Below are 10517 nucleotides of genomic sequence, written 5' to 3' on the forward strand. Positions count from 1 at the left end.
GGCCCGCCGGTCGCCCGGGACCGGTGTCCGCGGGGCCCGGAGCCTCGGTGGGGCGGTGTCGCCGGGGCTGACCGCGCTGTCCCGCAGTGCCGGTGTCCGCGGCCGTGGCCGCTCCCCCGGACGGGGCCATGTCCAACGGCGTGTACGTCCCGCCCGCGGCCAACGGCGACGTGAAGCCCGTGGTGTCCACCACGCCGCTCGTGGACTTCCTGATGCAGCTGGAGGACTACACGCCCACGGTACCGGCGCACGGGGCGGCTCTGGGGGGACGGGACGGGACACGAGGCGTGTCCCCGGGAGGGGACGGACACGGGGCAGCTCCCACGGGGCCGTGGAGCTGTCCCAGCTCTTCCCTCCCTAGATCCCGGACGCCGTGACGGGGTATTACCTGAACCGGGCGGGGTTCGAGGCCTCGGACCCCCGCATGTAAGTGGCAGCAGGGCGGGGGGCGGCAGTGGGGCCCACGGTTAGGGTTTAGCCCTCCGGCCCCTCGCCGACGCGGCCCCTGCCCCGCAGCATCCGCCTGATCTCGCTGGCAGCGCAGAAGTTCATCTCCGACATCGCCAACGACGCCTTGCAGCACTGCAAGATGAAGGGCACGGCCTCGGGCAGCTCCCGCAGCAAGAGCAAGGTGGAGGCACCGGCGAACCCCCTCTTCGGGCTGGGGCTGAGCTTGGGATGTGGGGAGCAGGAACCCCAACCCTGCTGTGCTCTTGGGGGTCCCCGCGGGTGGGGAGGGGCTGGCGGGGACACACTTTGGTGCCCCCCGAGTGTGGGAGCAGCTGCCTCCTGGCAGCTCCAAGCCTGGGGAGCGGCTGAGAGGGGATTAGTGGGGACCCTTGTAATGTCACATCAGGGGGCTGGGGTCCCGCAAGGGCAATGGCACTTATTGCTCAGGGTCTGGGGGTGGCTGAGGACACAGAGCAACAGAATGGGGGGAGCTGGGAACATCCCAACGCTGCCCAGCAACTCCTGTGGGAGCAGGAGCCCTATCCCTGCACTGGGGGGTGTTGCACAGTCCTGGCCGCTCCTCTGGGAGTGGGACACCCCTATCCCCGTGCCATAGGGGGGTCCCACCCCCCTGGCTGTCCCTGCCATGACTATGTGCCCTGTGTCCCCCAGGACAAGAAGTACACCCTGACCATGGAGGACCTGACGCCGGCGCTGGCCGAGTATGGCATCAACGTGAAGAAGCCGCATTATTTCACGTAGGGCCTGGGGGGCCCAGGCAGTTTGTAGGGGCCGTGTTGGTGCCATTAAACACCCAGGAGGGTTTTGTGGGAAGGCAGCCCGGCTCCTGTGCCTGCACTCACAAATGCTGGCCCTGGCTCCCCAAAGAGGAGCTGCCAGGCTCAGCCCCTTCTGCCAGTCCCAGGGGGCTCAGCCCTCCCCCCGGGGCTGGAGCAGAGTGGGGCGGGGGGGACAGGACTGCCCAGCACTCTGCCCTTCTCCTTCCCAAACTGTTTCCTACAGGGAATGCCTGGGGGCTGCACTGGCAGCACTGCAGATGGAGCCAGGGAGAGGGCCCTGAGCCCACACCACCCCCCACTCCATGCCAGGCTCTGTGCGGGGAGGTCCTGAACCCACCCACCTGCTCTGGGCACCAGAGGTTTGCTGTGGGTGCCAATTTGTGCCCAGGGCTTTGCAGACTCAAGAGCAGCCCCTCCCTGCACCCCAGCAGCTGAAGGTTCCATACCAAACGTTTATTGGGGGGCCGGTGGCCATGCCGGGGCTGGAGGGAAGCGGCCGGTGAAGCGCGAAGCAGGGGCAGTGCTGGGCGTCACGGGCAACCCCCCCGGCCTGCCCCCGGCCCCAGGGGCTGGGTCCCGCAGCAGAGGCAGCGCCGTCTGTACCGTGTGTCCGTGGCTGGCTCAGGGTGAGGGGTGTCCCCTGCTCCCCCCGGCCCTGGGGTTAAAGGCACTTGGGGGTGGTGGGGGGTGCAAGGCAGCACTGGGAGGGGAGGCACCTCCCCTCTACTTCTCCTGCATCTTTTCTAGGATAGGCACGATCATGTCGAACTTGGGGCGCTTGGCCGGGTCCTCGTTCATGCAGATCTTCATCAGCTTGCAGATGTGGGGGGAGATGCCAGGGGGAATGGTGGGACGGAGCCCCTCGAGTGCCACCTGCGAGCAGGGAGAGGGGCTGGAGTCAGGATCAGGGCCCTGCCCTCACAGACAGGGACACTTTCCACCTGCCCAGGTTGCTCCAAGCCCCTTCCAGCCGGGCCTTGGACACTTCCAGGGATGGGGCAGCCGCAGCTTCTCTGGGCAAACTGTGCCAGGGCATCACCACCTTCACAGGGAAGAATATCTTTGCCCTACCTGACCTAAATCACCCCCTTCCCTTGCAGCCCCTCACCTTCATGCCAATCTCCATGTTGGACAGGTCAGCGAAGGGCACCTCCCTTGTCACCAGCTCCCACAGCAGCACCGCGAAGCTCCACATGTCGGCCGAGCGCCGGTTGATCTCCTCTGGCTTCTTCTGCAGAGCTGGGGGGTGGCAGGGGGTGAGCGGGGCTGGGGCCAACAGGGGCCAGGCTGTGGGGCTGGGAACGGGGCACTCACCTTCAGGGGCCACCCAGGCTGGGGCGTACATCCGCCCCGGGCACTGGAAGGAGAACTTGACGTCAGCCATGCTGATCCGCGCCGTCATGTCCTCGTCGATCTGGGGAGAGTGGGTGGTTGGCAGGAGCCCCCGGGGAGCCCCCCCCTGCTCTGGGAGGGGGTCTGGGCCCCCCACTCACCATGACACTGCGGCTGTTGAGGTGGTGCCGCGGGATGAGGGGCTCGAGCGTGTGCAGGAAGGCCATGCCCCGCGCGATGTCGAAGGCGAACTTCACCGCCTGCATCTGGTCCACCACGAAGTCTGGGGAGGGGATGACAGGGGGTGAGCCCACCCCAGGGCTGCAGCTGGAGGGGGCTCCGCTACCCCCAAATGCGCTGTCCCCCAGCACTCACTGGTCCCCTCGTGCAGGACGTTGTACAGGGAGCCGTAGGGCATCCAGTGGCTGATGACAATGGGATGGGGGGCTGGGGGGGCCTGGCAGGCGCCCAGCACCGGCAGCACGTTGGGGTGGGAGAAGATCCTGCAAGAGAAGTGACAGCCCTGAGAATGGGGCGGTGGGGGGAGCTGCCTGCACCCCCTTAGCTGTTCCCTGCCATCCCCCAGGGCCTACCAGCCCTTAGGCACCGCTCTGGAGCATTCCTGGCCCTGCGGAGCAGGGTAGGCCCCACACCCTGAGAGCTGTGATGGCCCTGGCCAGATGCTGGGGTGGGTGGCCCCAAGCAAGTGCTGGTGGTGGTCTGGGGCAGGTGGGGCACTCACCGCAGCTTGGGGTACTCCTCGTTGAAGTCCCGGCTCTTCCGTGTCGTCCAGTCCCGGATTTTCAGCATTTTGATGATGATGTCATTGCCCTGCCAGCGACCCTTCCACAGCTGGAGGGGGAGCAGGGGCACGAGCACTGTGAGAAGGGCAGGAGATTCCCAGCCCCCCGCTGGCTCCTGCCTGGGGCTGGGGGGGCCTCTGGACCGCGTGGGACCAAGGGTCCACAATGAGCCAGGCAGGAGCCCCCCCTGCACCCAGCTGTGGGACCCTGGAGCGGCCGTGCCTGGCAGGGCCAGGACATGGGGGATCTGCACAGGCCTGTCTGGGGGCAGGAGGGACCCACCTCTCCCGACTGGTTCTCGTTGAGCTTCTGACTTAGGCTCAGCTGTTTGAAGTCGATCCCGGCGAGTTTGTTCAGGGTCCCGTTCCCTGCAGGAGAAGGGGGATGGATGCCCACAGCTACCAGACCCAGGGTCTGGCACTGGCAGGGCATGGGGGAACCATGACCCCCTGCCAAAGGACCCCCAGTCCTTACTGGGCCGAGTGCGGGTCGTGCCCTTCCAGAACGTGTCCTTGTAGGGGATCTTGGTGAGGCTCTGGCCCAGCTTCTCCGCGCGCTCTGCAGAGGGAGAAGGAGGAGGGTGGCACCCACTGGCACCTGGAGCCTGTCACGACCGGACAGGTGTGGGGCCCTACAGGGCCCTCGTACCTTTCAGGACCTCCCGCAGCGGTGTCTTGGCCTTGTCCGTGGGGGTCTCGCCGTATTTGTTAGCAATGCTGACCAGGGCCCCGCTGCCCACCAGGTCCTGAGCGAGCAGAGAGCAAAGGCTGTGGTTTGTGATCTCCCTCCTCCCCTCCTCTCCCTCCTGCCCATCCAGGTGCTCCCGCTCACCTCGGCCACCTGCTCATGTCCCCAGAAACAGGCATAGTGCAGTGGTGTGTTCCCATGCTCGTTCACTGCATTGATGTCCGCCTTGAACTGCATCAGCTGGGGACAGGGGACAGTCCCTGTGAGCCCAGCACTGTCCCTGTCCTCCCTGCGCCTTGTCCTGGGGGAGGCAGGAGCAGCACACTGGGAGCTGTGGGGAGGGGGCTGAGCTGGTGTGGGGCTCAGAGGGATTCAGAGGGGGTTGGGGGGGGGCTCAGAGGCACCGTGGGCGTGCCGGGTGACGTGGGGAGCGAGCACCATGTGGGTGGGGCGGAGGGCTGCACAGGGGGTGGGGAAGGGCACAGGTACCTTCTGCACGATGTCGCGGTGGCCGTGGCTGGCAGCCAGGTGCAGCGGGGTGTCGTCCCCCCGGTTCATGACGTTGATGCGAGCCCCCCGCATGATGAGCATGTCCACCACGTTGGAGCGGCCCTCACGGCAGGCCCAGTGCAGGGGGCTGAACCCGTGGTCATCCCTGTGGGGCAGCAGGGGGGCCCTGCTCAGCTGCAGCCCCTCGGCCTGGGCACGGTGGGCATTGCCCACCAAACACTGGCCACGGGGCCAGGCTGAGCATCCATCCCGCTCCCGCCCACCCCCACCAGGGCCCCGGCGGCACCAGCCAAATCCTGTCTACTCCAGAGCTGAATCACAGCTGGATCCCCTCCCTGTCCCCCTGCTCCGTGGCCAAGTAAGGGAGGAGGCGGCAGCGGGACCTTAAATGGAGATCAGGGACTGGCAGGGGGGCTGCCACAGCCCCAGCTCCCCTCCAGCCCAGGCTCCCTCCAGCTCCCTGGCGCATCCACCCCCACCATGGCCCCAGAGCCAGGGGGTACTTGGCACAGAATGCCCCTGTCCCTTGGACACCCTCTGTGGGACTGGGAGAGCTCCATGTGCCTGAAACCCCAGGAGGGGCGGGGAGGCACAGCCAAGGGAGGCCCCTCGTCCAGAGCTCGCCCAGAACGCTGGAGCCATGGCCTGGCCGGGGTCAGGGTGCGGGGTCGGGCTGTGCCAGCTGCACACAGCACGGGTGGCTGCTCCAAGCCCTGTGCCCGGCCCAAACGCGGCTCCTGAATGGCTGCGGGCCCCACAGTCCAGTGGGACCCCCAGAAGGGGCTGTGTGGAGCAGAGACCTGGGCACACGGAGCGCCCCACACAGCCCCCCGGCCCCGGTGGTCCCGGCCCTCCCATCAGACCCAGCCGTGCGCCCACACAGCTGCCGTGGTCTCCCCGGAGAGAGCACGGGGACACGGTCACCAGGCAGCGGCCACCGCGGGGACGGGGAGGCTCCCCCGGCCCAGCCGAGCCCTGGCCTTGGCCCATGGCCGTGGCCGCGAGGAAGCGGCCGGAGGATGTTCGGCCTCGTGCCTCAGCGATGCGGTAACTTCCTCCGGCGGGGAGGAGCCGCGTCCCACCGCCCGCCCGGGACACGGAGCCCACTGCAAACCCCCCGGCCCGGCCCCGCTCACCCCTGGTTGAGGTCGTTCTCGGTGTTGTCCAGCCACAGCCGCACGGCCACCGCGTTGCCCTCCCGGCACTGCGTGAAGATGTCGTCCATGGCGACTGTGGGAGGGAAGGGGGGTAAGGACGTGGGGACCCCGACCCTGCTCACCCCTGGGGCAGCAATGGCAGGAGCCTCCCGGCCCCCTCCTTGTGCCCTCCCAGCCCCTCCCCGCAGCCCTGCGGGAGGCCGAGGGCTGGGATGGAGCCGGAGCAGCGGCCCGAGGGGAAGTTCCCGGGTGACTCCAGCGGGGCAGCGGCCACCCGCAGGAAGCCAGGCTGGCACCCCCAGGCTTATCGCCGGGCACAGCCGGCCCTTTACCCGCAGCTCCGGGGGGAGCAGGGCTGGGGGGGCTCAGCATCCCCTGCACGGGATCCCACAGATCCGAGGGGAGCAGGGCTGGGGGGGCTCAGCATCCCCTGCACAGGCTCCTGCAGCCCCATTACCCTCCTGACCCCCTTGGCTGGGTCTGGCACAGCACCATGCTCAGGAACCAGGACCCCAAAGCCTCATGCACTCCCCTTGGATCCATGGACACCTCAGCTCGGATCTGGGCACAGAGCCCCCTCCTGCTCCCGCTGTCCCCCCGAGGCCCTGGCTGTGAGCATGGGACACCCTGCCCGGGCCCTGTGGCATCGAGCTGGGACATGGAGTGAGTCTCACAGTGTGAGGACAGGGACAAACTGCGCACGATGTGCCCAGTGTCCACCTGTGGGGGCTCAAACCTGCTGCTGCAGGGCCCCCCAGGGCCTGGTGCCCACCCAGCCACGACGGGACCCCTGCCCGCTGCCAGCATCTGGCAGCTACCCCCAGGGCCCTGCCTGCACCCCCTGCCCCAGGCGGCTCCAGGGGGGTGGGACGCAGAGCCCCGGACCCTCGCCGGGGTCTCTCAGGCCCCAGACTGGCCCTGGCACATCGTGGCAGCACCGGACCTCTCCCAGCTCTGGAGCGCCCGCAGCCCCGGACGGGATTTATCCCCCACCCACCTGGGGGCACCCCAGGACGCCCCACACTGGTCCCGGCCCTGCGGTTCCCCACCCTCCTGTCACCGCCGCGGGGACACCCCGCCGTGGGGACACCCCGCCGCACTCTCCTGTCACCCACCGGCCCCCGCCCGGTCCCGCGGGGCCGCCAGGACCCCCCGCCCCAGCCCAGCCGGGATCGCCGGGTGCCCACCTCCGCCCTGCCGAGCCCCGGGACCGGCCCTACCGCCCCGCACGGGACGTGATGTGGGGACCCTGTGCCCCCCCCGCGCCCCCGGGTGACCCCAAACCAGCCGCCGGGGCCCCGCTCCGTCCTCCTTGCGGTCCCCTCAATCCCTCCCCTGTGTCCCCGCGGCCCGGCCCCGCGGGTGCGGGTGCGGTGGCGGTGCCGCCGTTACCGGTGCGTGTCCCGGGCTCCGCAGGGCGGCGGCTGCGGCGGCTCCGCCCGGCACGGCGCCCCCTGGCGGCCGGAACCCGCACCGGACACGGCTCCGCCACACGGCACCGGGGCGGGGCCACGGGCGGGGCGTGGTCACCGGGACGGGGCGGGGTCACCGGGACGGGGGCGTGGCAAACCGGCGGGGGCGGGGCGTTCGCGGCCCCGCCCCCGCCCCGGGGTCTCCGGTCCTCCGGGCCGCGCGGGAGGCGCTGTGGGCGCGTCGCCGCCGAGTGGGCGCACGTGTGTCCGGTACCGGCGGTCCCCGCGCCATGTTCGCCGAGCAGGAGTGGAACGACGCGGCGGAGCCGGTGCCCGGCGGCGCCCCTGGGGGCCCGGGCCGGCCGGTAAGCGGGTGGCGTGGGGGCGGCGGGCCGCGCCGGTCCCGGGGAAGTGACCGGCCCCCGCCCTCCGCAGGGCTTCGCGGCGGGGAAGCGACGGCTGCCGGGGGCCGGCCTGGACGGCGAAGCGGCGCGGAAGCGGCCCCGGGGGCGGAGGAAGGCCGGCGTGCCTCGGGGTGCGGCGGGGGAGCGCCCGGCCGGCCCCGGCGAGCCCCGGGAAAACGGGCAGCGCCCGGACGCAGGTACCGGGGCGGCTCCGGGGCCCGGCGGGCAGCTGGGAGCCGCCGCCGCGCCCTGAGCCGCCCTCTCGGTGCCCCGCAGACGGCCCGGCTGAGCCGGCGGCGGAGCTGAACCGGAGGCAGCGGCGGAACCGTCAGAAGAAGCAGCGGCGGCGGCAGCAGGAGCCGGCGGCGGGGCCGGGCGGGGAACGGGGCTCGGGGCCGGGTCCCCCGGAGCCGCCGGGCCCCCCGGAGGCGCCCCCAGAGCCCCGCTCGGGCCGCTCGGCCGCGCTCCGGGCGCGGATGGAGGAGCGGCTGCTCGGCGCCCGGTTCCGGTACCTGAACCAGCAGCTCTACACCGGCAGCAGCCGGGACGCGGCGCGGCTCTTCCGCGCGGATCCCGCCGCCTTCCACCTGTACCACCGCGGCTTCGAGCGCCAAGTGCGGCGCTGGCCCGAGCGGCCCGTGCAGCGCATCGTGCGCTACCTGCGCCGCCGGTGAGCGGGGACCGGGCTTGTGCTGGGGATGGACCGGGGGTCGCACCGGGGGGACGCCGGGCCGGGCCGCCCTTACCCCGCTGCCCCCCCAGGCCGGCGTCGCTGGTGGTGGCGGATTTCGGGTGCGGGGACTGCACGCTGGCCACCAGCGTCAAGAACCGGGTGCACTGCTTCGACCTGGTGCCGCTGAGCCCGCGGGTCACCGTCTGTGACATGGCCGAGGTACCGGGACACCTCCGAAGCGGGGGCGGGTGCTGCCGGGCAGGCTGCGGGGAGGGGACGGTGACCACGAGGGTCCCGTGCGTCTGTCTCGGGCAGCTGGAGACGGGGTTCAGCTGAACCCACGAGCCTGAGGAGCCCAGTGGGGCTGCCCAGCCCCATCACCACCCTCCTTCTCCTCTGGGCTGTCCCGGGTTGGCAGGTGCCGCTGGCAGATGAGTCGGTGGACGTGGCTGTGTTCTGCCTGGCGCTGATGGGCACCAACCTGCAGGAGATCCTGGGGGAGGCCAACCGTGTGCTCAAGTTGGGGTAGGCAGGGATTGGGGGGCAGTGTGGGGGGGGGACAGGGGGGGGGGGGGCAGAGGCACTGGCCGTGCCCCAGGGTTGCCTGGGCACTGCACTCAGGACCGGGGTGACCGCAGGGGGACCCTGATGGTGGCCGAGGTGGCCAGCCGCTTTGAGGACATCCGTGCCTTCCTGAAGGCCATGGCACAGCTGGGCTTCAGGACAGTCTCCAAGGTGTGTCTCCAGGTGTGCCCAGGTCGGGCACTGAGGGTGCACTGGGAACTGGGGAGCCCCGGGAAGGAGCCTGGGGGGGAAGGTGTGCTGGGGCCCAGCCTGATGCTGGGGGGGAGCAGGCCCCTGGGGTGGTGAAATCACATGGGTGTTGGGGGGGAACCCAGTGCCCACAGGGGTTGGGGTCTGGACAGAGGTTTGAGAGACCTGGCAGTCTTAGGGGGTGTAGTGTGGGGGTATTGAGGAGAGGGGCACACCAGGGGTCAGGGGCACTCAGGGCATGCAGGGAAGGGGCTGCTGGGGTCTGGTAGGGGGGACCTGGGGCCCACTGGGCCTGTGGCACTGGGCCTGGGTGTGGTGGTGGTGGAGCCTGGAGAGTGTCAAGGGTACCAGGGCCTGGAGGGATTGTGGTTTGGGGTTTGATGATGGGGTTATGGGGGTTGGGGGGTGCATTGGGGTCAGGGTCTGGGGCGGCGTCTGGGGCACTGGGGGCATACAGGGGCTGTGGGGTGGGATGGAGGAGGGCCCGGAGCACGCAGGGGGAACATGGGGCTTGCTGGGGCCACAGTGCTGTGCTGGCGGTGGGTGCTGCTGGCACCCGCGAGCGCTGGGGTCCCCGGTGATCGCGGGGTGCTGGTGATGGAGCCGGTTGTCCCCGTGTCCCCAGGACCTCTCCAGCTCCTACTTCTACGTGCTGGAGTTCGCCAAGACGGGCCCGTGCCGGGCGGGCCCCGCGCCGGGGCTGCGGCTGCGGCCCTGCCTCTACAAGCGGCGGTGATGGGGGCGGGGCCAGCCCGGGGGGCGGGGCCAGCCCCGGCGGCCCCGCCCCCTCGCACGCGCTCACCACCAATAAAGCCGCTGTTTCCGCTCCCCTCCGCGTGCGTGTCGGGGGCGGGGGGGCGGGGCCTTGGCCGCGCGTGCGCGGTACGATCGGGCCTGCGCGGCGGCGGCGCCCGGGGCCGGTACCGGGATGTCGGGGCCGGGCGGGCCGGGCCCCGGCGGGGCCAAGCTCGACATTAACCGCGCCGGCGTAGCCGAGCTGGAGGGTGCCCTCAGCGGCATCGGCCGCCGCCGCGCCCGAGGCATTGTCCGCAAGAGAGAGGTCCGGGGGAGGCGGCGGGGTCGGGGAGGGGGCGGCGGGGCGGGGTGTCGGTCCCGGGGGTGCCACGGCGGCGGTGGCGGTGCCGCTCCTGGGGGGGGGGGGGCGAGCGTGGGGGCCGCGTTCGTCTCGGTATCTGGGTTCGCCGCAGGGGCTGGGTCGGGATCCCCGCGGGGCCGGGCGAGCGCAGATGCCCCCGGAGCGGCCCCAGTGCCGCCGTCCCTGGCTGCCGGCTCCGGGGAACGCGGGTTCCGGCGGGGCGGGGCGGGCACCGCGCCCCAGCGGCCTCCGAGCGCCGTCACCGGCGCTTATGGGGCGGGAAGTGCTTGCGAGGGGACCCCGCGGCGACCGATGACACGGGCAGGAGCGGCACCGCGGGCCCGGCACGGACGGGCGGGTCAGTGCCAGCCCTGCCACGGGGACAGCGCCGGGGGCGCTCGGCTTGTTTTGGGCTGGGA

The 10517-nt window shown here is 71.1% G+C and overlaps 3 protein-coding genes across 5 annotated transcripts; 2 read left to right on the forward strand and 1 right to left on the reverse strand.

Moving 5' to 3' along the window:
* Window positions 1-83: 83 nt before the first annotated feature.
* On the forward strand, window positions 84-1288 carry TAF10 (TATA-box binding protein associated factor 10; the record flags this gene model as incomplete). The annotated part of the gene is made up of 4 exons (XM_027708855.1): window positions 84-239; window positions 362-426; window positions 517-631; window positions 1123-1288. Coding segments are annotated over 4 exons (426 nt in total), but the record flags the coding sequence as incomplete, so codon positions are not given.
* A 390-nt stretch (window positions 1289-1678) lies between these two features.
* Window positions 1679-9580, reverse strand: ILK (integrin linked kinase). Of its 3 annotated transcripts, none has more exons than XM_027708854.1 (13): window positions 9559-9580; window positions 5719-5812; window positions 4562-4727; window positions 4217-4312; window positions 4034-4130; window positions 3860-3943; window positions 3668-3753; window positions 3325-3434; window positions 2958-3085; window positions 2744-2865; window positions 2565-2664; window positions 2359-2489; window positions 1679-2123 (listed from the first exon to the last, which is right to left on the reverse strand). In XM_027708854.1, exons 2-13 carry the CDS (start codon window positions 5805-5807, stop codon window positions 1974-1976), a joined length of 1359 nt encoding a protein of 452 aa, XP_027564655.1. In that variant the 5' UTR covers window positions 5808-5812; window positions 9559-9580; the 3' UTR covers window positions 1679-1973. The 3 variants fall into 3 exon arrangements, with proteins under 3 accessions (XP_027564655.1, XP_027564653.1, XP_027564654.1); XM_027708852.1 differs by lacking the exon at window positions 9559-9580 and adding an exon at window positions 7132-7233; XM_027708853.1 differs by lacking the exon at window positions 9559-9580 and adding an exon at window positions 6927-7015.
* On the forward strand, window positions 7354-9830 carry RRP8 (ribosomal RNA processing 8). Its single transcript, XM_027708850.1, has 7 exons — window positions 7354-7516; window positions 7587-7752; window positions 7832-8225; window positions 8318-8447; window positions 8647-8753; window positions 8867-8963; window positions 9628-9830. The coding sequence occupies exons 1-7, from the start codon at window positions 7442-7444 to the stop codon at window positions 9736-9738; spliced, it is 1080 nt and encodes a 359-aa protein (XP_027564651.1). The 5' UTR covers window positions 7354-7441; the 3' UTR covers window positions 9739-9830.
* Window positions 9831-10517: the final 687 nt, after the last annotated feature.

Source organism: Neopelma chrysocephalum, unplaced genomic scaffold, assembly GCF_003984885.1.
Source record: "Neopelma chrysocephalum unplaced genomic scaffold, ASM398488v2 Primary Assembly neopelma1_96552, whole genome shotgun sequence".
NCBI classification, from domain to species: domain Eukaryota; kingdom Metazoa; phylum Chordata; class Aves; order Passeriformes; family Pipridae; genus Neopelma; species Neopelma chrysocephalum.